General features: G+C 41.3%; 1 protein-coding gene across 2 annotated transcripts in view; it reads right to left on the bottom strand.

The window, feature by feature from the left end:
* Positions 1 to 25,195, bottom strand: part of GABRA5 (gamma-aminobutyric acid type A receptor subunit alpha5) — an 81,965-nt gene that overhangs the window by 18,233 nt on the left and 38,537 nt on the right. For both annotated transcript variants that reach the window (XM_058294812.1, XM_058294811.2), the window contains exon 7: positions 11,377 to 11,459. In XM_058294812.1, the coding sequence (XP_058150795.1) occupies positions 11,377 to 11,459 (83 nt within the window). The remainder of the gene's footprint in view (positions 1 to 11,376; positions 11,460 to 25,195) is intronic.

The following is a 25,195-nucleotide window of genomic DNA, read 5'->3' on the forward strand; positions in this document are numbered from 1 at the left end:
AAGCCAAGGGGCCAAGGGAAAACCCCTCCACACCTTTTCTCCTCCGCCCCCACAAGCCGATCAGCTCCTACAACTTCTAACCAGCAGCTTCTCCCCATTGCTTTATTTCCTCCTGGGAAACAGTGTTTTCCCAATCACCCAGACTTAAAAGGCTGGTGTTTTCTTAGATTAAGGCCTTTCTTTCTATATATCCCTTAGCTCTCTTCTCGGGCCACCGTTTCACTCTCGTGTCCCATCATGCCTAACGGCCTCACTGTAATTCCTGGCTCTTGGTTTTGCTAACGTAAATAGTGATTTCTGCATGTCCTTGCTCAATAAAAGTCAGCAGCTGTTTAAGTTATTTAGTTATCCTCAGACCCCGGCACACTTTACTCATGCCTGGTCCTTGATTGATGAAATCAGCAGTACTTTAAAAAAAAACGTCAGCAGCTCCGCCTGCTGCCCTTGGGAGGGTCCTACCCCTTGAGTCTGGTGTTGAAGGCCTCACTTTCTGGTTGGGATGCAGTCCTGGCACTTTCTCAAATGAGGCTTCTCTTTGGGTTCAACACTTAACCAACTGATGATTGGTCATTTGTGTTTTGCCTTGTATTCATGCTTCTTTCTATTCAAATCCTACCAGGTTTAGTTCGAAACATGCGTACCCAATCCCAAGATGAGCTCTCCCTTCTGTGAACTCCAAAATTGCTTTCAGCTGCACCAGCATGTACTTCACTGCAATACAGAGCCTTCTTCTCTAAATATAAACACATCCATCATCAGTTCCTTGGGAGCAGACCAAGGTTTATGCGTTTGTGCTCTTTACTGCACTAGCACAGAATGTCAAACACACCCCAAATGTTTGTTAAGCAATAATGAACTATAAGCCATCAAAATGACTAAAATAATCTAGACTCAGACATAATGTATGTCAAATATCCTCATGTTTGCAAGGCCACGCAGGCTGTCCGTGCTTCCAAGAGGCATTCAGCAGTCTGCTTTCTACACACCCACAGGCCCTGCCTTCTAGGAATGGGGAATGCAGTGCCATGGTCATAATTCAGCTCGCTGCTCTGAGAATTACCCCTAGTTTCCTAAAATCCTCTCCACGGGACGTCCACACAAGAAGCTTCCACCTCAAATATGGCATATTCTTTCATGCATACAGATGTCGTCTCACGACTTAATTTAATATTTAACGGATCACATCACAAATGAACAAAAAAAGAAATTGGGTGTTTGGTTTTTTTCTTTTCTAAATAGTCTTGATTTGTTTAAGAAGTTGCTTCCAAATGGAAGTCATGCTATTATTTTAAAGACTTTCCTTACAAACTAGGAAACACCCCTCCATAACCTACGGCTAATTTCAGCATTTGTTCCAATTCTTGAGAGTAGAGATGGTCTGATGACTGCAAGAGCAGAAACAGAAAAGTGTCTGTTAATTCAGTTCTGCATTAGAGAAGCCAGAGCATGTGGGTAATTAGAATAATGACACATATTTGTATTCCTTTGTCTCCTAACAGCAAAGAACTCTGGAACTGGGTAATTTGAAACTCATTATACTATCACATTTAGCCTCAGCATGTTCAGATGCCACTGGTAGAAGTGAACATGTTTGGCCAAGCATCTATTTTTAGTAAATGCAAAAGATGAAAGACAAGTTAGAAAAACACTTAACTGAAGAGCAATTCTCCTCTTGAAATTGTGTCCTGAGCTAAAACAATGTAAGCTTAGGAAAAGTGAAGTTTATGTAGTTTTCTAGCTTGTGGCCAGTTGTATAAAAGGGTGATATATGACTAAAATCCTTCTAACTAGCGGTTTGCATAGCACAGTAATGACAGTAAAGGCAAATATAAACTATCCACTTCTGAATCAAATCAATATTCAAAATATCAGTCTGATAGAAATTTGGCATGAAAGGTCATGCCAAATTTGGCATAATTTTCATATACTAGAAGGCACATAATTGTAAATTATCCAACTTGTTTTCCTTCAGAAAACATGAATCATTTGTTTCCAAATAAATTGCCTTAGGATCTTTAGAGGGTTCATTGCCCTAAGTACTGACATCTACAGCCACAGCGTGACAGCAAGTGATTTCAATAAATGCCTGATAAAAGTCCTTTTCAATTACACCACCTCCCCTAAATAAGTGTATATCATTATCTTTCCATGGCATCTGGAAATTATAGTTTAAAAGAAATGAATGATTTCCCTCCAACATAGCTTTTGGCTCATCACACATACTAACCTCTTCTAATTCCAAAAATACCTTTGGAAGAAACAATATAAAAGGAAACCCTTGCACCCCCAAAGAGGTTCTCCTTCCAGTAATGGCAGAGTGGCTTCTCTTGGAAAGCAATGGTAACTCTGGAAACAATATAAAATAAAACTGCCTGAAGGGCCTTGACAGCAACTAAGTTCAGGAAGAAACCGGAGGAGTGCTGACACTTGGAAAAGAGACTAGCTTGTCCCCGGAATAGCTGTGAGCCCATGCTGGGGGTGCTAAAACTCTGCTAGAAACCTTGTCTTACTGGCTTAGAGAACAAAAGGAGACTGGAGCTAATGCAGAAGCTGGAAAGTGAGGAAAACCTAGAAAGGAAAGACTCATGGAGGGGGATCCCCAAAGTTGATGTACAAAGATATATATCTTTGGATATAATCTTTATCCAAAACTCTGAACTGTACCCTTGCATGGGCCATACCCTAGCAGCCCAACAAAGGTCAAAGAATGAAGCTGAGACTTTAGCTCCTGCCAAGACAGAGTCTAGAGTTAGAACTGAGCCAAGGGAATTAATTTGTAAAAATTAGCATTCTATAAAGTAATTTAATAGATGACAGCATCTTTGTACTGTAATCCTGAAACAACCAGGACCTAATTCAAAATTATTAAATGTAAAAGAAAATATGGCCCACACTCAAGAGGAAAACATGATTCACTATGGACTGACCCCAAGAAGAGCCAGGTGTCAGAATAAGCAGATAGGAATTTTAATGCAGCTATTATAACTATGCTTAAGAATGTAAAAGAAGGCGGTGGACTTGGCCCTGTGGTTAGGGCATCTGTCTACCACATGGGAGGTCCACGGTTCAAACCCTGGGCCTCCCTGACCCGTGTGGAGCTGGCCCATGCGCAGTGCTGATGCACGCAAGGAGTGCTGTGCCACACAGGGGTGTCCCCTGCATAGGGGAGCCCCACGTGCAAGGAGTGTGTCCTGTAAGGAGAGCCGCCCAGCGCAAAAGAAAGTGCAGCCTGCCCAGGAATGGTGCCACACACACGGAGAACTGACACAACAAGATGACGCAACAAAAAGAAACACAGATTCCCATGCTGCTGACAACAGAAGCGAACAAAGAAGAAGATGCAGCAAATAGACACAGAGAACAGACAACTGGGGTGGGTGGGGGGAAGGGAAGAGAAATAAATAAATAAATAAATCTTAAAAAAAAAGAATATAAAAGAAAACACTCGTGTAATAAAAAGACAAATAAGAATTATAAGCAGAGAAATTGAAACTATTTACAAGAACTAAATAAAAATTATATAATTTTTATTAATTAAAAATAAATACTGGTTGGGGTTAACAACAGACTGGAAATAGCCGAAGACAGAGTTAGTGAACTTGGTAGAGCCATAAATATTAGCTAATATTAAGATCTTGAAAAAAAATAAGGGATCATGAGAGAATACTATGAACAATTGTATGCCAAAAATTCAGATTATCTAGAGAAGACAGACAAATTCCTAGAAACATACAATACATCTAAACTGACTCAGAAGAAAAAGAAAATTTCAACAGACCTATAACAAGTAAACAGACTGAATCAGTAACCAAGAGTCTTCTAAAAAAGAGAAGTCCAGGATGGCTTCTCTAGGGAATTTGTGTGGGTTTGAGTCTTTCATGTAGAGCCCAGAAAATCTTATGTTCTTAACTTCATCCATTCCTGTGGGTGGGGGACCCTTTTATTGGATTGAATTCAGTCAGAGGCCTTTATTTTGAGTACTTCAGTGAGGTGTGACCCAGGGTGGGTCTTTTGCCCTCTTGCTGGAGTCCTTTATAAATGGGAGAAACATTCAGAAACACACAGAGAAAGAGCCACCATTTTATCCTGCTGTGTGAGGGAGGAACTCAGGATTGCCTGAAGCCATAGAAAGAAAGAGAAACCCCCAGAAGCTTAGAGAGAGGGAAAGAGGCCCTCAAGAGGCGAGGCCCACAGAGCTGAGGCTGAAAGCAACAGGCCTGGAGGAGAGGAGAGAGAGGGGAGAGATGAGCCATGTGCCTGATCACCCACAGCCTAACTCAGGGAGAATGGGAGCCTGGAGGAGAAGACAGAGACCGGACACCATTTTGCCTTGCCACATGGGAGAAGTCCAGGATGGCTGGCAGCCAACCTTTGCGAGATAACATCTCTGATGATATCTTGGCTTGAACATTTTCAGAGCCTCAGAACTGCAAGAGTTTACCCTAGTAAATTCCCATTATAAAAGCCAACCCATTTCTGATATTTTCCATTAGCAGCCTTCAGCAAACTAAAACAGAGTTGCATCAAACACTCAAAGAAGAATTAACACCAGTCTTTCTCACACTCTGACAAAGAAAATTAGAGGAGTGGATATTCCTAAATTATTCTATAAGGTTAGCATTAATCTAACTCCAAAGCCAGACAGATAAAGACATCATGAGAAAATTACAGACCAATTTCCCTTATGAATATAGATGCACAAATCCTCAACAAAAATACTAGCAAAACAAATTCTACTGCGTATCAAAGAGATTATATTCTGAGACCAAGTAGGATCAATCAATATAACATACAACATTAAGAGAATGAAAGGAAATAAAAACATGATCATCTTAAATGATGCAAAAATATTTTTTGAGAAAATCCAATATCATTTCATGAAAAAACTATACAAACTAGGAATAGAAGGAAACTTGATTAAAATGATAAAAGGCATTTATTAAAAAAACAAACCCATAGCTTAATATCATACTCAGTGCTGAAGGATAGAAAGCATTTCCCCCTAAGATTAGCAATAAGGCAAGGATGCTTGCTTTCAACATTGTAGTGAAAATTCTAGCAAGGATAATTAGGCAAGGAAAAGAAACAGAAGTCACTTATATTAGGAAGGAATATGTAAAAATTATCCACAGACGGCATGATCCTTTATATGGAAAATCTCAAATAATCCACAAGAAAGCTAATAGAGCTAGTAAACAAATTCAGCAAAGGACACAAGATAAACATGCAAAAAATCTGTTGCATTTCTCTTCACCAGCAATGAACAATCCAAAATGGAAATTAAGAAAATAATTCCATTTATGATAGCTTCAAAAGGATAAAATATCCAGTAACAAATTCAATTAAGGAGGTAAAAGACTTGTACACTGAAAATTACAAAAACTGCTTAATGAAAGTAAAGAGAACCAAAATAAATAGCAAGGTATCCTGTGTTCGTGGATTGGAAAATAATATTATTAAGATGTCAATACTGCGGAAACGGACTTTGGCCCAGTGGTTAGGGCGTCCGTCTACCACATGGGAGGTCCGCGGTTCAAGCCCCGGGCCTCCTTGACCCGTGTGGAGCTGGCCCATGCGCAGTGCTGATGCGCACAAGGAGTGCTGTGCTACACAGGGGTGTCCCCCGCATACGGGAGCCCCACGCGCAAGGAGTGCACCCATAAGGAGAGCCGCCCAGTGCGAAGGAGGGAGCAGCCTGCCGAGGAATGGTGCCGCCCACACTTCCTGTGCCGCTGAGGACAACAGAAGCGGACAAAGAAACAAGACGCAGCAAAAAGACACAGAAAACAGACAACCGGGGGAGAGGAGGGGAATTAAAATAAATAAAAATAAATCTTAAAAAAAAAAAAATGTCAATACTACCCAAAGTAATCTACAGTTTCCGTGCAATCCCTATCAAAATTCCACCAGTCTTTTCTCCAGAATGGAAAAAGATGAGCTTCACCTGCATGTGGAACCAAAAGGGCCCCCAAATAATCAAAAGAATTTTGAAAAAAGAACAAAGTTGGAAGTCTCACACTTCCCAACTTCAAAACTTACTACAAAGCCATAATAATCCAACCAGTATAGTTCTTACACATATATAGACCTACAGACCAATGGAATTATATTAAGAGTCCAGAGATGAACCCACGTATCTATGGTCAAATGATGTTTGACAAGGGTGCCAAGTATACTAAATGGGGGAAAATAATTTCTTTTGCAAATAGTGCTGGGAAAACTGGATATCAAAATGCAAAAAAATTAAAGTTGGACTCCTACCTCCCACATATTAAAAACTCAACTCAAATGGATCAGCAATCTAAATATAAGAACTAAAACCACAACACTCTTATTAAAGAAAACATTGGGGAAAACCTTCATGACCTCAGATTTGGCAAGGATTTCTTAGATATGACACCAAAAGCAAGAGCAACAAAATAATAAACATATAAAATTAAAAATGTGATTGACATTATCAAGGAAGTGTAAAGACAACATACAGAATAGGCAAAAATATTTTTAAATCATTTATCTGACAAAAGTTTTATATCCAGAATGTTACGGCTCAACTAAAAAAGACAAACAATCCAATTTTAAAAGGTCAAAGGATTTGCATAGACATTTCTCCAAATAAGATACACAAATGGCCAATAAGCACTTGAAAAGATGCTCAACATTGTCAGTCATCAGAGAAATGCTAATTAAAACCACAATGATACACCACTTCACGCGCCAGGATGGCTATGATTAAAATAATGGAAAATAAGGCTGACAAGGATGTGGAGAAAAAGGAACCCTTTCATATTGTTGGCAAGAGTGTAAAATGGCTCGGCTGTTGTCGAAAAAGTTTGCTCGTTCCTCGGAAAGTTAAACAAAGAAGTACCATATGACCCAGCAATCTCATTTCTAGGTACATACCCCAGAGACCTGAAAACAGGGACTCAAACTGGTTTTTCTACACCAAAATTCATAGCAGCATTATTCGTAATAGCTAAAAGGTGAAAGCAACCCAGGAGTCCATCAACAAATGAATGGCTAAAAATTGTGGTATGGATAGGTATATGATTCAGCAGTAAAAAGCAACACAGTTCAGATACATTCAACAACACGGATGAGCACTGAAGACAATAGTTGAATGAAATAAGCATGATACCAACTATAAGACATAACTGGAACATGAAAATTCATAATGACAGAAGATATTTTACAGGTTTTCAGGGGCCCAGGGGAAGGAAATGATGAGCCATGGCTTAATGGATACAGAGTTTCTGTTTGGGAACTGAATAAATTTCACAAATGGGTGGTGATGATGGCAGCACAGTTTTGTAAATTTAATTAATACCACCGAATTGTGCACTTGAATGTGGTAAAAATGAGAAATTTCAAGAGGTATATAACCACAATGATTTTTTTTTAAAGAAAAGGGATAGTTTAGTGTTAGCAGAAGGACAAATAGATCAATAGAACAGAATAGTAAACCCAGAAATAAGTTCTAGAATAGCCAAAGTAACTTATGGTGAAAATAATCAGAGCAATAGTTGCCTGAGTAGTGGAGGGATTTTGTGGAGTAACTGTGCACAGGGACTGAGTGGGAAGGGGCATGAAAGAATCTTCTAGGATGGTAATGTTCTATGTATTTTCTAAGGGTTTGGCTTCCATAGGAGCATTCATTTGTCAAAAAAATTAAAATTTTAACTAAAAACAATGGAAAATTGAAGAAAATATTGAACTCTAGTCAATGGTGTGCAGGCTGACATGTTTGGAGATAAAATATACTGGTATCTGTAGCTTAATTGAAATGCATCAACATAAAATGGATAGAAGGATATATGTATAATAAAGCAAATACAGCAAATGGTTAATTACTGAATTTATATTAGGTTTGGCAAACTTATCCTGTAGAGAGCAAGAGAGGAAACATTTTAGGTTTGACAGGATATTCTGGTCTTCATCACAACTCAGCATTGCCAATGTAGCAAAAAGCAGCCACAGACAATGCATAAATGAAGAGTATGACTGTGCTACAGTAAACTTTACTTTCAAATGCAGGCAGTCGGCCAGATTTGGCCCATGGGCCACTGTTTGCTGATCCCTAATCAAGGTAATGGGTGTATGGACATTCGGTGTAAAATTCTTGCAACTTTTCTGCCTTTTAATGATTTTCATAATAAAATCTGTGGAATAAATTAAATCCAAAGTAGGTCTGAAAGTTAGGAGAGATTCTGCCAGTGAACCAGAAAAATAAGGAATCACTGGAGGAGATAAATCCCGGAGGGATAAAGAGGAATATCAAACAAAACAACATAGGAACTTGCAACCCCACGTATTTATTAAAGCAGACCCTCTGAATATTAATTTCCCTAGCATATAACCAGAATCCTACTACAAAGAGGTGAATAGCACATGACAGGTTATCCGTGTTAGCAAGGTTATTTAAGGGTAACAGGCAGTGGTTCCTGTTCTGCCTTCTCCAAGCACTGGGTCCTGTGATTGCTACCAGAATAAAGCCTCTGAGAATAACTCAGCTTGGGTGCCAAGAGAGAGAAATGGACCATATATCACTTTCTCCAGACATTTAAAGCAAAAATGAAAAACAAAGTACAGGTTGCTTCCCCTCCACTTGGGCCCTGCCTATGGCCTCTCCTTGTGAGCTAGTCTGGGCTCCCTCAATTCACAGCAGCTGGCTCCTAAGAGCAGGGTAAACTTGGAAGTCACGCAGTCACTTCTGCGGCATTGTGCTTTGTGTCACAGAGTCCCACACCAGTTCAGAGAGAGAGGAAAGAGACTCCATCTCTTGGTGGGGTGTGGCAAGTTTCTGGAAGAACATGTGGTACCCAAAATACTGCTATAGCATTTTTCAAAAATATAATCTGCCACAGGTAGGATAAAAACATAAATGGGCCCATCTAAAGTTTGGATAATCAGATGGACTACTGAGCCTAGGTATTTTCCCAAGTTCAGTAGATACAAGAAAGGTTTGTAAGAAACACGAACAGATAATAAAATCCCCAACCCACCTATTGGCAGTTGAGAGCAGGAAATATACTAAGAAATAACAGGAAAAGGATTCCCAAAGCTTCAGAAGAAATACATCAGAGTAAAAGTGCTGACAAAATAACATGTAGAATTTATTGAAAACAAACTAACACTTAGACACAACTAGCGAAATGTCGGAACACCAAGCCTAAAGAGAAACTTCTAAATGCTTCTGTGGCAGTTTGACATTGTTTATGAATTCCAAAAAATAGATATGGACCATATTTGTAAACTGGTCTGTCCATCTGGGCATACTAGATTATATTGGATTCAGAGGTTTCACTTTTACTTGATTAAATAATGATTTAGGCTCTGATTGGGCCATGTCAGTAGGACACAGCACTCCCACCCCCTTGTTGGGTGGGGACTCACAGAGAAACAACACTGCAGAGAAGGGAGTCTGAGTTTTGAGCTGTAGCCCAGGAAGTAAACACACAGAGAAGCAGATATGGCAGAGGCCCCAGGAAGAGAAACGAGCTGCTCACTTCATAATCTACAAGCTGGCCTTGTGGCGGGAGCAAAGGAGCTGAGCCCAGAGAGAAGCAAGCCCTGGGAAGAGAGGAACCCAGGAAGCCTGAACCCTAGCAGACGTTGGCAGCCATCTTGCTCCAACACGTGGCAATAGACTTTGGTGAGGAAAGTGACTTGAGCTTTATGGCCTGGGAACTGTAAGCTCCTACCCCAAATAAATACTGTTTATAAAAGCCAGCAGGTTTCTGGTATTTTGCATCAGTACCCCTTTTGCTGACTAATACAGCTTCAAGGGTAATACAAATAAATGAGAATAAAACTGATGTCTACAATAAATTTGAGAAAACAGAATAATGTCATCAAAGTTTAAGAGAAAGTAATTTGTATTCTAAAATTCTATATGCAGTCAAAATTCTATATTCTATAATCTGGCTGTCATTTAATTGTGAGGTCATAATATCATATTAGATATGCCATAAGTCAGAAAATTTACCATCCATAAAGTTAAGCAAAGAAAAAGGAGCCCCAAGATTTAAAACCACAAAAAAACTGTAATAGCCATCAATAAAACTTATGGTTAAGTATAAATAAATTTTTATGAGAAAGCTTTGCAGATTACCATTGTCAATGATAATTGATTATAAAAGTTAGGAATTGATTCCATAAATTAAAGAAGTGTTATGAAGAGGCATTAAAAAGAAAGAAATATGAAAATTTAAAAAACACTGAAATTAAAATTCTAGGGGATTTCAATGAAATCAGACAGAAGCAATAATAGGGGAATGAAAGACATTAAAACTTTCTAAAGATTTTTTCTTAGAGAGGGGTTGTGAAAAAAAATATTGGTTATTTTTTATCTTGCTAGAAAAGCACTACTTTGAATATGCTTGTAAAATTTAAGGGTAATCATAAAAAGTAAAAATGGGTTATATAAATCCAAACCACAGAAGAAAAAATATGTAGTGCAATGTTTGAAAAAGAAAGGAAAAGAATTGAAACAAGTACAGCCGTGACAATTTAGTACTTAGAAGATAAATATTTCAGGAATAATGAGCAAGGAAACCAAGATTCAAACCTGGGTAGTCTGATGCTTAATCTCAAAGAGGGCACTCTTCTGTTACAGAAACGTAAACTTCACATAGCATCAGAACAAACGAGCAGTATAAAGAAAGAAGGAAATAGTAGGTGGCTTCTAACTCTGCTTCCAAGTATCCCAGAATCAGGGATAACTCTGAAGACATTCTTTTGGGCCCATTTTCACCACATCTGTCAGGAATACATTCAGCTGGAATGTAGTAGTATCTACTAGAATTGGACAACTGTACAATTAATGTATTTTGACATGAGTTATTTATTTATCTGTTCAAGTAACACAAATTTAGCTCATGGCTATTTTGTGCAAGTCTCAGTTATAGATGTTGGGTGTATAGGCAGTGAGGGTCAGCAGAACAGACACTGTCCTTGCTCTTCTGGAACATTCCAGAGGGAGCAGTAATTACAATGCAGTAAAAAAAGTTACCAGCTAGGTAATGAAAATCGGGTCTTCAAGGAAGTCCTCTCCGAGGAGGTGACCACTGAGATGACAGAACAAGAGGGAAATACCTAGGTGAAGATCTGGGGAGAATATTTTAGAGTTTACAGCGTCTTCACTCTCATCTCGTTTCATCCTAATAAGTGATGTATGTTAGACAGGTGTTGATGGACCCATTTTACAGACAAGCAAACTAGGACTTAAAGTGGCTACACAGATGGCAAGGGCAAAAGGGTGTGTGCTCCACAACTCTCGTCTTCTCAAGCAAAATGCAGCTCATATTCTGCATGCACACAGAACCTTAATTCCTCCAAATGAAAGGATACCCACGGTTCTTACTTGTGAAAATAACTTACAGCTGCCAAACTTCAGAGGGCAAGCATGGGCATCCATGGGGAAGTCTTCAAGCTGCATTGGACATTCGGCAGAGATAGTCAGGCTGAAAAATAAGAGATGATGACCGTTAAATGATTGACTAACTCTTGCTAGTTATTCAACAACTACTACGCTCCAAAAAGCCACATTCAATAATTTACTCATTATTCTAATTAATATCCTAGATGAAATTGCCTGAACTGCCCCCATCAAATTATATGGGTTTGGGTTGCAAATGAATATGATTTAGAGATAATGCTTAGATCACATCTACTAAAGAGTTCCGTGGCTGGGTGTGTATTCCTGTACCTATTTTACTATTTATAAAGCAATTTAAGATGCCTTTAAAAATAATGCCTTCTTCCTTTGCCATCCATTACCCATAGTTACCTAAAAAAAATTTTCCCTGGCAAAGCTGACAATAGACTTTCAAAAAATTATTTTATGAGCTTAAAAATGTCAATGTAAGATAAAAACACAGTCCACATTTTGTCTGGGACCTGGCTATAAGTTACTGTGTCACGGGCCCAAGTCATAAAACTATATATTAGGTGAAATCATGTTATACGAGCAACCTTTTGGTATAACATTGTTTAAATCCAAGCCTTGTTTTCCAAATATCACCAACCGCTAGCACTGCTGCCAACAACTACAAGAATAAAGGTAATCGTAGCTAGTGTTCACAGGGCAGGCCCTGTTGACACGGTTTGCACTCATTCACTCACCTAATTACACTAATTACAGGAGCATGATGAGATCTGCCACAATTACTATCCGAGCTGACAAATGAGGAAAGTGAGGCACTGATATGCAGGAGTCTTCTCAAGGCTGTGGCCCTCTTGAGTGGGAACCGAGATGGGGGTCCTGCCGATCTGGCCCCTCTCGCTGCAGAGGCACCCTAACAGCTCACCACAGCCACAAGCGCTGCGCCGCCATACATTCTGTTCCGCAAGAATCTCATGTACTTCCAGAGTTGCCACATCACGGGGTTTAATTCTCTACACACTTTAGTAATTATGTCGTGATTCTAATTTTATTATCAAGTTTATCTTCTGTTACTTAGTGGTTTTTTTTTCATCTTATTTAAAAAAAAATGTTATTAATAAGGGAGAGAGGGAAAGGGGGAGGGCACTGGGTATATGGGAATCACCTGTACTCTCTACGTGACTTTTCTGTATCCTAAAGCTTCTTTGAAGATAAAATGAAAAAAAAAAAAAAAAAGACACTGGGAGCATATATGGAAGAAAATATTACTGTAAATATAAGATAGCAGATCTTACAGTGATGAAAGACAATGTCTAAAGAAATTAATTTTATTATTTCAAATGTTTTACATTTTTTGTATTTTACTGTTATTTTTTAAATTATTTCATTGTCTTATTAATTTTATTTGGCTACTTTGTTGCCTCCCTTTTTGGAGAGGTTTTGGATCACAGAAGAGTCACAGCAGTGGCGGGGGACGATCACTGGTGTGGGGTGTCAGTGATGTGGGGATACATGGAAAGGGGTTCACCTGGGCATGCCTCTAAGACATATGAGTATGTTCACGTGTTCATGGGACATTGTCTCAATGGGTGGAGATCCACACAAAAACCGAAAAGAATATTGAATTCCCATCCTGGGGAGTTCTGCTACATTCTCTAACAGGACAGCAAGAATCCCCTGAATGCAAGGGCAATGTCTAGTGAAGGAAGACAGACCATTATGCAAGGCCCTTGACACGGATGATTGCACTTATGAACCTTTTCTTGTGAAATTGAAACAGCTTATTACTATAAACTGCCTAAGACTTACCTCTTTCTTGTTGCCCAGATGTGACCTTTCTCTATACCAAACTCAGCATATAAACACACTAAGATCTCCCCCTCCCTGGCATGGAACATGACACCGGGGATGAGCCTCCCTGGCACTGAGGGATTATTACCAAGAACAAACTAGGAATGCATCTGCAAAAAGACCTTGACCACAGAGGGGAAACGGAAAATACAAATGAGTTTTTATAGCTAAGAGATTTCAAAGTGAGTTGGGAGGTCATTCCAGAAGTTAAGCTTATGCAAGTCTCAGCAGGATCTCATTGACTGCCACTGTAAACAGTGCCTCAAATAGCAGGGTTCCTGAGAGCCCTAAAGACATTCAGAAACTATAAATAAGCAGGGCAGATAGCTCAGGAATTCAACTCCCTGTCAGTGGGCCTTACTTTGGAATTTATGTTCCCCAGTGTAACAGAGTTAGACTCATTTGTATGTCCTCTCCTCCTGGCTCTTCTGCCCCTTTTATTTGAAGCTATAATTAGCACTATATTTGATAAATATAAGTCCCAGAGACTTAAATCTTTGGTCCACCCATGTGCCAGTTGTTCTCTGAATTTCAGCAGAATTGCAACACCTACTCTTCAGTTCACTGGACTCACCCAGGACAAATAACAAGGAGATGACAATGGACAACACCCATCCCAAGGAATAGAAAGGGTCAGCAACTGCAAGCAAGATACCTCCATCCATTTGCCCCATGGGATCTAAGTCCCCTCTCAATTAGAAGCAGAGTGGGCATCACCATCCCCAAATCCTCAAGATTGGGGAATGAACAATGGACTAAAGTAGACTTAGTATTATTCTTCTATAGACTTATTATTATTCTAGCAATGGAAGAACTCTTACCACTGATGTAAAGGCAGCGGCCACCAGAGGTTCTAAGGGATGGGAGACGGAAGAATAGGTGTAATATGGGGGCATTGGATTTGTCCTGCATGACATTGCAGTGATGGATACAGGGCATTGTATACTTTGTCATAACTTACAAAATTGTGTAGGACAGAGTGTAAACTATAATGCAAACTATGGTCCATGGTTAGCAGCAATGCTTCAATATGGGTTCATCAGTTGTAACAAATGTACCACACTAATAAAGGATGTTGTTAATGTGGGAAAATGTGGGAGGGGGAGGGGATAGGGTATATGGGAATCCCCCTATATTTTTAATATAACATTTATGTATGCTAAACTTTAAAAAAATTTTTTAAATTAAATTACTTAGAATGAAATAAAAATTTAAAAACGTTAAGCTTTAAATTAGGTGCTATAATTCTATTTTCAGGGCAAATGATAATGCAATGTTATGTTAGCAATATTGTTCATTCCTCATTATAGTAAGTCTGAACATTGCCTATGTGTTCAGGGTAGGAGTTAAAATGTAAAAACAATTATTTTGGCCTTTACTAGTTCCATTTGTTAAAGCAGATTAACCTGCTGCTATTAAAATTTGGCATATAATTTTATACCTGACGACTGCAGGCTGAGTAGTCAATATATGTACTCTCTGAATGCAACCAAAGGATGAGTAAGGAAGAAGGTCTGTGCCCACCAAGGACAGGAAAGCCTCTGTTGCTTTGTGACAGTCTCCCCTGGATGGAATGAGCTCCCAATGGATGGGTGATGGGTGAGAACATACCACAAAGCTCTCAAATTCAGGCAGTGAGGTTTTTAAAATGACATTCCACATATGTTTACAGGAGTAATTTGTAAATACAGAAAAAGTATAGAAAGAAAATGAAAAATATTTATAATTTCACTTGTAATCTCACCTGATACATTCAGTTCAGGTGTTTTCTACATGTGCCTATATTTTCTTTGCTTTCTTGATATATAAATTTCAGTCTCTTACATAGATATACCTAACTTTAGAGCAGAGGCGTTTCTCACATCATTAGAAAATTATACATATTCATAGCTTCCAAAGGTTAAAAACGTTGTTCAGTATACAGATGGGTAAATACTAAGCCAATGAACTGTTGTTAGATGTTTAGATTGGTTTACATGATAATCTATAATGGATGTCTTTATGCATAAACGGTGTAAAAGAGTTATTATTAAAGACTATGAAATGGGTAAGGCAAATGAAGACTTACTTATTAGAATTAAGAAAATGAAGACTCAGAAATACAGCTCAAAGAGAATGGTATTCAGCCAACATAAATGGAAAAGGTTATTTTATAGGGCTGTTAGTAAACTTAAGCAATTTGTTAAGTAAAGCAATCTTAGAATCAGAGAATTAATTCGAAATGAGTCAATATAAGAAGTTACATAAAATCACAGTGAGCTCTGGAAAAAAAACTAGAAAAAAATTCTAGTAAGGAAATAGGAAGTATATAGAAAGCTATAATACTAGCTACAAAGCAATAAATGTGAAAATAACCACATTTTTTAAAGTGCTGTCCAAGTTTAGAGAGCACTTCTGACTAGGAAAATCTATCTTTGGCCTGGCCTATGACCTCTACCCTAATAGTTTATGGACCTTGGCATAGCAGCAAACCCTTGAGGTTCAACCTCTGGTGGCCTGGAGGCGCCTTAGCCCACCCAGCCACATGGACAGAGCCCTTCAACCTGCATACTCAGCTCTAGGGGGTTTACCGGCCCCCCGCAGAGCTAACAACTCAGGGGCCTCATTCCAACATGGGGCAGATGTAGCGATGGTGCCTCGGTGCCGAGTCTTCTCTCCTCCAGATGCCGCCATGACTGCCAGCTCGCGTGTCTGGGTATCTGTCCTCAGCAAACACTTCCTTTCCACCTGGACCTGGAGGCTGTCCTGAAGCCAGGACGCGGCTAAGCTCCGACTGCTTGTGGAGCCATCCTGAGCTCCCTGTCCCCTGGTCCCTTGTGACATGCCGGGGTTCTTTCTGTTCAACCCATATGGCCCCTGGAGGCACCGCTCCCTGACACCTCTCCTGCTATGCTCCCACCCACTAGAGCGGACTGGAGAAGCCTTGTTCCCCTCTCCCTCGCATCCTCCTCCTTTCCTGGCCAAGAACACAGGCTTACCAGGTGACCAGAAGCCCCGTTCCTGCCATGGCACTCTCGGCTCTGACCAAAGAAAGTGTTTCGTGTTGTGCTTTTTCCTGGGTATTTGACCTTGAGCACTGCCCACCTTCTGAAAATCACTGCACTGACTACATCTGAAGATAGCATTCTGACAAGGAAAGTGCACCTAGGAATTTGTTTTTAGTGTCATAGAAGGGTAGGAGCAGCAGGGAGGCTGGCCAGGGTCAAGTGGACAGAATTCAGCTGTATCTCAAAAGAAGACTCCTTTAAAGAAAAAAAAAATTCAATAAAAATGATGGTAATTCTACAACTACAGTTTCAATATACCATTATTAGACCTTATTAATACTAAAGTCTTCCTTGTTTTAATAAGGAGCTCTTTAGAATTAGGATTCCAATCATCAGAAAAGTTTACGTTGCATTATACCCTCTAATGAATGACTTGTTATGTAGAAGAAGTCCCCAGTAGCAAATATTTTAATCTCAGTAACAGAATAAAATGTAAATATTTTATCCCTTTAAAAGTTTCAAAATGACCTAAGCTTTTACAATACTCAAAAAATATCTCTAGGTAAGTGGGACCTTCCTTTCATGAGACCCTTGATATACAGACTGTTTTGATATATAAACAACCTCCTTTACACACAATTGAGATAAAAAAAACTATCTGAAATTGTGGATTGTCATAGCTACAACCAGCTAGGCTGCCTACTCCATTTCTCATTTTTCAGATGAGGAAATGGAGCCAGATATTAAGCAAGTTGCCTAAGGAAAAAGTTCATTGAAATAGTGGTGGAGCCAAGAATCCTGCATTTTTTTTCAAAGATCCAATTTGTTTCTTTTTCAAGGTTTATTAAGACATTCAAGCGTAACATATTGGGGCATCAAGTCTCTCTCTTTTTTAAAAGATTTATTTATTTTTTTATTTCTCTCCCCCTTTCCTGCCCATCGCCCCCGCCCCCAGGTGTCTGCTCTCTTTGTCCATTCACTGTGTTCTTCTGTGTCTGCTTGTATTCTTGTCAGCAGCACTGGGAATCTGTGTCTCTTTTTGTTGTGTCATCTTGCTGCGTCAGCTCTCCATGCATGCGGTGCCATTCCTGGGCAGGCTGCACTCTTCTCACAGTGGGCGGCTCTCCTTACGGGGCGTACTCCTTGCACATGGGGCTCCCCTATGCGGGGGATACCCCTGCATGGCACGGCACTCCTTGCACACATCAGCACTGCGTGCGGGCCAGCTCATCACAAGGGTCACGAGGCCCTGGGGATCGAACCCTGGACCTCCCATGTGGTAGGCAGATGCCCTATCAGTTGAGCCAGATCCACTTCCCTAGTCTCATTTTTGAACATCTGTAGTTTAGGGTCAGGAGGAAGCATCCTGTGAGTTAGCTGCTTCGGTTCATATTTGCATCATGCTAACTGAGGACTTATGCTCCAGACCTCACAAGAGAGCTTTCTGCTTACCCAGGGATGGCTCACCAGGAGAGACAACTTTCAAGTGGTTAAAACAATCCAATTCTAGAGTTATGCCTGCCATTAACTAACTGTGACCTTTGTAAAACTGCCTAACCTCTCTGAAAAAAAATCATTCTGCCTAACTTTCTGTCCTGTTAAGAAAGAAAGATAGGGGAGTGGGTATAGCTCAGTGGTTGAGCTCCTGCTTCCTATGTATGAGGTTCTAGGTTCAATCCTCAGTACCTCCTAAAAAAAAAAAAAGGTAGCAACAATTGCTTTTATTTCTCAGAAATAAAATCATAATTGCTTTTGTTTCTCTGAAAAAAAATAATTGAGAGCTGTGACTAGAGGGTTAAGCGGCTTTGATCATGACCATCATTCAGTGATACGGTAACTAAAGACAATACTCCAGAGATCTAGCCCAATATTTTCTTCACAATAGAACTTTCCTCATTCACATGGAAATACTGATTTTCATATGCATAGGAATCAGTATCAAAGAGAGGACTATTCATTTTCATGAATGCACTTTTCATTAATTTGCCTTTGGCATTATCAAATGCTTATAAAAGCAATGAACATTCATAACAGGAGGCTGTCACCCTTTCTTTTTCTTCTTCTTTATTTTCTTTTAAATGTTACATTCAAAAAATTTGAGGTCCCCATATACCCCCAACCCCCCACCTCACTCCTCCTGCATCAACAACCTCTTCCATCATCATGGCACATTCACTGCACCTGGTGAATACATTTTGGAATACTACTCAGCTATAGGAACAAATACAGTACAAACACACGTGATAACATGGATGAATCTTGAGACCCTTGTGTTGAGTGAAGCAACCCAGGCACTGAAGGACAAATACTACATGATCTCTCTGATAGGAAATAAGTACACCAAGCTGTCACCCTTTTGATCCCTGGTCTTTTAATTGCCTTTTGCCATATCTGAGAGCAGAGATGTTTGGCATCATCACTGCAGGAGATGATTTGAGTCCTCAGTTGTGGTACAGCAGAATAGACCCCCAAAGTGTCCATGCTCTAATCTCCAAAACCTGTGAATAGATTACCTGACATGGCTAAGAGACTTTACCAATGTCATTAAGTTAAAGGTCTTGCAATGGGAAGAGCTCCCTGGATTATCCAGGTGAGTCCAATGTCATCACAAAGCTGCTTCTTAGAGGGCAGCATGAGGGTCAGAGCAGAAGAGATGTGCTGACAGAAGCAGAGGTCACAGTGATCTGGAATCAACTAAGACATGCAGACAGCCTTTAGAACCTGGAAAAGGCAGGGGGCAGACTCTCCCCTGGAATTTCCAGAAAGGATGCTATCTTGTCACCAACTTTATGTGAGCCATGTTAGACCTGACTTAGACTTCTGTAAGATAATACATTTGTGTAGCTTCAGGAACTGTAAGATAACACATTTCCATAGTTCAAAGAACTATAAGATGATAAATTTGTGTTGTTTTCAGCCACTAATTTTTGGTAATTAGTTACAAGAAAAATAGGAAATGAATCCAGATTTTGGTGCTGCAGAAACAAACCTCTACAAATGTGAAGCAGCTTTGAAACTGGGCAGTGGGCAGAGGATGGGAAAATGTTGAGAAGCAGGATGGGAAAAGCATAGATTACCTTAAACAGACCGTTAGTGGATACACAGAATTACAACTGTCGTGAGGACTTAGAAGGAAACGAGGAACACGGCAAAGAAAACCTATATTCTCTTACGGAATACTTAAATTGCCATAAATACACCACTAGCACCTTAAAGACCCTGCTGGTGAGAGCGCAAGGGGAAAACAGGAATATGATCTTGGAAACCAGAAGAAAGAAAAGTCCTGTTTTACAGTGGTAGGGAGCTTAGAAAATTGTATCCTACTACTGTGTAGAAAGTGGAACTTGTAAAGAATAAACATAGATATTTAGCTAAGGAGATGTACAATCAAAATGCTGAGGATATGGCCTGCTCTCCTCCTGCTGCTGATAGTGAAATTAAGAGGAAAGATGAAGTTTAAGGGAAGAACTGTTAACCAACCAAAAATGATCACTCACTTCCTAGCCAGACTTTATGCCTTTCCAGACTACAAAGGAAGCTAAAATCAGATCTGCTGTCAAAAAAGGCGTGTTCTAGAAGGTGAGTCAAGGGGTGGCTGAATGGCCTTTGGCTAATGCCTAGGTCAGCTCAGAAGATCAGAGTTTTCCATCACAAAGAGGGCTCTCAAGAGGCCTCTTTAAGAGGTTAGGCATGTGACTCAAGGATCCTCTCTGCAAATGGGACTACTCCTGAACTAGCTGAGGAGGAGCCTCTTGTCTAAGGGATTGATCCTGGAGCTATGTCTGAGAGAGCCACAACGTTCTTAAAATTTTTGTATTAGAAGAAAAGCGACCATCTTCAAGTGACAGGGACAGAGAAAGGAATAAATGAAAGAGGGCCTTTGAACATCCAAATTCTACAGGTGGTGTGACTGACGCTTGTTGTAGATCCCAGGAAAGGTCATCTTCTTGACGCTAGTCCATTCCTCTGGATTCGGTTGGGGACAGGGGGCTTTGATTGGGTGGCCTCAGTGAGGCGTGACCCAGGGTGGGTCTTGGTCCTCTTGCTGGAGTCCTTTATGAATGGAGGACTGAAAGCCACAGACACACAGAGAAAAAGCCTCAGGGACAGAAGGAGAGGTCGTGGCGCCCAGAGGCAGGAATCTGTAGGGCACAGAGGCATGGAAGAGGCCCCCGGAGGGGCTAGGCCCATGGAGCAGCTCGAAGCTGAAGAGACAAGGCCCAGAGGGGAGGGGAGAGACAGCCGACCAGCAGCGTGCCCTGCCATGTGCTGGGTCACCCACATCGGAGCCTGGAGAGAAAGCATCTTCACACGACACCACCATGTGCCTGCTCGCCCACGGCTGCAACTTGGCGAGCGGCATCTCTTGACGATGCCTGGGTGTGGACACTTCAGCCTCAGAACTGTGAGCTTTCAACCTAATAAATTCCCAATACAAAGCCAACCTCACGGGTAGGAAACAGGCTGATCGAGCTGCTCAGGTGCAAACGCACGCCACCCTTCTAGTAGTGGAAGGATGGCCCCGAGTGCAGAGCCTCTGGTCTAGAAGGCAGAGGGTGGAGCCTGGAGCCCAGAAAGTAGCACCTGGGACCCCCAAGGATGATTCCCAGGCCTTGAAACCTAAGGCCACTTTCCCATCTGGACTACAAAACTGCTTGGAACTGGTGACTTGTTCTTACTTTCCATTTCCTTCTTTTGGAATGGGAATGCCTGCAACTATGACCCTCTGCCTCTCCCACCACTGCACTGTGGGAGCAGACAACTTGTCTTCTAATTTCACAGGCCCACAAATGGAGAGAAACTGTGTTCCAGCGTTGATTCCACCCAGAGCCTCACCCATGCCTGATTTGATAATGGGATGTGGAAAGTTTGAGCTGCTGCTGTAAGGGCTGAGGTTTGGGGGATGTCGGGATGGAGTGTTTGCACATAGGATGTACCTGAGCCTTCGAGGGCCAGAGAGTGGAGTGCAGTAGGCAGAGAAGTGGCCTTCTAAAGACACCTGTAATTCCAGACACCTGTGCGTGTCACCTTCTGTGACAAAGGAAACTTGGCAGATGCGATTAAGTTAAACTCCTTAGATGGGGAGGTTATTGGATCATCTGGACCTGCCCAACACAATCACGAAGATACACACAGGACTGAGACAGGGGAGCAGGGGGCAGAGATGGGGCGGCGGAAGCAGAGAGGAAGCAGCGCGCCCGTGTGCCAGAGAACGCAGCAGCGCTACGATCTGGAAAAAGCGAGGGGCAGATGCTCCCCTAGAGCCTCCCAAAAGGAACACAATCCTGCCGACACCTTGATTTTAGCCCCAGTAAATCCATTTTCAGACTTCTGACCTATATAACGGTAAGAAAATACATGTGTTTTTCCTATATAACCTATATAACATAAGACCTTATGTTATATATGACCTATATAACATAAGAAAATACAAATCCGTGGGAATGAGTGACAGCAATGATAGGAAAGTAATACAGTAATCGTCAATCAATTAAAAATAATATCCCTAATCAAATGATCAGGTGTTAGTGAGCTGAGGAGGAGCCCCATGTTTATTTTGGAATCCTTTCCCAAAGTTGACGATGGACTTCGATGATGTTGGCCAATGTATAAATAGTTCACCAAGCTTGCCCTGCCGTGAAAATTCATAACTTGCACATGAACTAGACCTCTCCTGCAAGGTGCCCTGGTTTAGCTATTGTACTGCACATCATGCCTCAGTGAGAATCGCTTCGTTAAAGGGTGACCACTCCACTCAGGTTGCTGCCACTGACCATGAGGACATAGAAGAAATTTAGTTGGGAATATTGAAATGCAATATTGGCCTAGTATTTAATGATATGTATTTGGGGAATGAAAGAAGGCTTAATTTGGTTGTGATATTTTTCCAGCCCTGTGAGTCCTTGTAAAGAACAAACTAACACTTAATGTAGACACATTTCGATTTGAAGCTCTGCCAGGTTTGGAGGTGCAGGGAAGCCAGCACTGGTCCCGTGGCATTTCCCACGGCAGCGTGCTCAGTGTTAGACCCGCATTTTGGCGCCTTCTGGCTACTCACACCTGTTCAGGTCTATGCGTTGCTCATCAGCTTTCCAGCCCAGATGCTGCAGGAGAATTCTCCTTGCTCTAGGCCTGAGTCACCTACCGAGACGGGGGAGGTGTCCATTCACACCACGCAAGGGGAGCTGGTCTGTGCTCTGAGGGGTCTTTGAAAGGAAGCCTACCCCTGAGCAAATGGGCATGGTTCTTGTATTTGACTGGCTTGAAGACTGGCAAATGGAGAGAGCCTTACTCGCTTATTCAATTAAAGACGATTAGCCTCTTCACCAGTACAAATACACTATGGAATAAGTCAGAGGTCTAAAGAATACAGCTAGCTCGACTTCTCCTTCAGAAACGTTTCCACGAACCATGCCTGATGCCAAAAGCCCCTGGGACTTGGTCCCTTGTATTCCTATGCTCAGAGAGATTGCCAAACTTGTTCATTAACTCAAAGAATGGAGGAACATATCTGCGTTCTTATACACACTCAGCAACATAATGTACCAGGTGTGTTATTTTTACATCAGTCAGTTAAGCGTCGCTCATTTTCCTGGGAATGCAACTACCATTTACAATAATATTTCTAGGAAAGAAAAATGAATTCTAAAACTCAGCCAACTATTTAAGGATGGAACCTTGTGAATAAAAATTGCTCTGTTGGGTAGAGTGCTGTTTATCACCCAAAGGTGCTTTCCAGGCTCAGCCATGCCCTTCTTTTAATTGACCGTAACATGGGTACTGAGCCCATTCCATAATAGTCGTAGACCTACTGCAGTTGTGCTTGAACTAGACCAGAACTGCCAGCACTGGCCATTGTGCGTGTGCTCATGGGCCAGTCTCCTAAGGGATCATCGCCTCACAACTCACCCTGGTGTCCTCCAAACTGAAAGCAGGGATTTGCTCCTGACAAGGAAAAGATAAAACACCAAATCCAGCAAGGGCTGGTGGGGGTGAGGAGTGAACTTTGGAGAGAGAGAAGAATCAAACAGAATAAAAGCGTAAAATTTAAATTTGGGGATGGACAACTTGTAAAAAACAGAGCTTGATGGCATTATCTGAAAGTTGAAAGTCTTGTGAATATGACTATTCACAAATGATGCATGTTTTGGTTCATGCAATTTTAGAGTTCCATTCTTTAAAAAATAAATTTGTTCCTGAGACGGCTCGTTTACTGTCTTCTTTTTAGCAGCCTATTTAGTGTTTGTGTCACAGATTTCATAAGTCATTCCGAGGCTACATGATTCGCTTTGTATCCTTTAATGTAATAGGAACGTATGTGAAACTAAGCACAAGAACTACACAGGGCTAAAAATTCTCACTGAGCTTTGCACTATATATTAGGATTCTCGTTCTGTTTGATCTACTGGGGGAAAAAAGATGTCAGAAAGTCTTACCGATGTTGGGGAAAACCACGAGTTTAATAATTTTGAAAAGTTAGCACATTTATTGCCCAAAATGATATAAACTTTATTGATCTATTTTTATTAGCATAACTGTTTTTCTCCTCAAGACTGGTGTTCCTCAGAACGTCATTGCCATGACTGAGGTGGGAGTGGAAATATTTTCTTTTTATGTGTGGCCACATCCCCTGGCAATAAACCTCATAAAAGATCAAACATAGGGAAATAAGTGCAAGTCTGAATGATAAAAGAAGGCTGCCAAAGAGAAAGAGCACAAATATGCAAATTGGTTCTACTTTTCTCAAAATGAAGTTCAAGTAATTCTTAGAATCGTAAGACACAATGCACTCAATCGCATAATGCAGGGGAAACCAGATGGAAGAGGCAGGGGCATGGAGCAGATTCCATTTCAGCGCTGAGCTCAGCCTCCATGGACTTGCCATGAAGCGTCTGACTAATTACCCAACTTTTCTGAGCTAAACATCTCCCCTATATGGGGATAATAAAGTTTATCTTACACTGTTGTTTTGAGTATTAACATACCACTATAAAATACGGATGACAATACCTGTCACATAGTAGACATTTTAAAGGCACTGGAGGACAAGCAGTTAAGGTGATAGCAGCATAAATGGTTGATTAGAAAACTGGGAAGTTTGTTCCTCCACAAGAGGAAAGAATGAGTAAATCTGTCAGCACTGACTCTTTGGGAAATCTGGACTCTGATAAGAAATTACAACCATGGGAATGTTCATTAATAAAAACTGACCTGAATTTCAGTAAGAGCACTCTGTATCTTTTGACTTAACACTATCACCACCCCCACTCCCCAACCTGGCCACAGCCTTGGAGGCGGCATTCCTGGTGGGGGCTGCTGGTAGCAAAGGGAGAAATACAGACCAGAGTTTAAAAGAATTGTAGTTGATTTTTATTCCCCTCTCCCACCCTGCTGCTTTTGCTGTCTGGGTTCATTCGCTGTATGATCTTTCGTATCTATTTCTCTTTTTCTCTTCTCTTCTCGTCCTTCTCTAGGATTTACCGGGATTCGATTCTGGGGACCTCTGATGTGGAGAGAGGTTCCCTGTCAATTGCGCCATCTCAGTGCCTGGTCTCTGCTGTGCTTCCCCTTGACTCTCCCCTTCGTCTCCTTTTGTTGCGTCATCATCTTGCTGCGTGACTCATTTGTGCGGGCACTGGCTCACCACATGGCACTTGGCTTGCTCACCATGCAGGCACTGGCTCGCCGTGTGGACACTCACACGGGCACTCAGCTCACTGTGCAGGGCACTGGCTTGCCGTGTGGGCACTGGCTCACCATGCAGGCACTCACACGGGCACTCGGCTCGCCATGCAGGCAACTCGGCTCACCGTACAGGCACTTGGCTCATCACACGGGCACTCGGCTCACCACGTGGGTACTCAGCTTGCCTCACCGGCACCCACATGGGCACTCAGCATAGGCACTTGGCTCACTGCATGGGCACCTGGCTCACTGCATGGGCACCTGGCTCGCTGTGTGGGCACTTGGCTCGCTG

The sequence above is a fragment of the Dasypus novemcinctus genome, chromosome 3, assembly GCF_030445035.2.
Source record: "Dasypus novemcinctus isolate mDasNov1 chromosome 3, mDasNov1.1.hap2, whole genome shotgun sequence".
NCBI classification, from domain to species: Eukaryota; Metazoa; Chordata; class Mammalia; order Cingulata; family Dasypodidae; genus Dasypus; species Dasypus novemcinctus.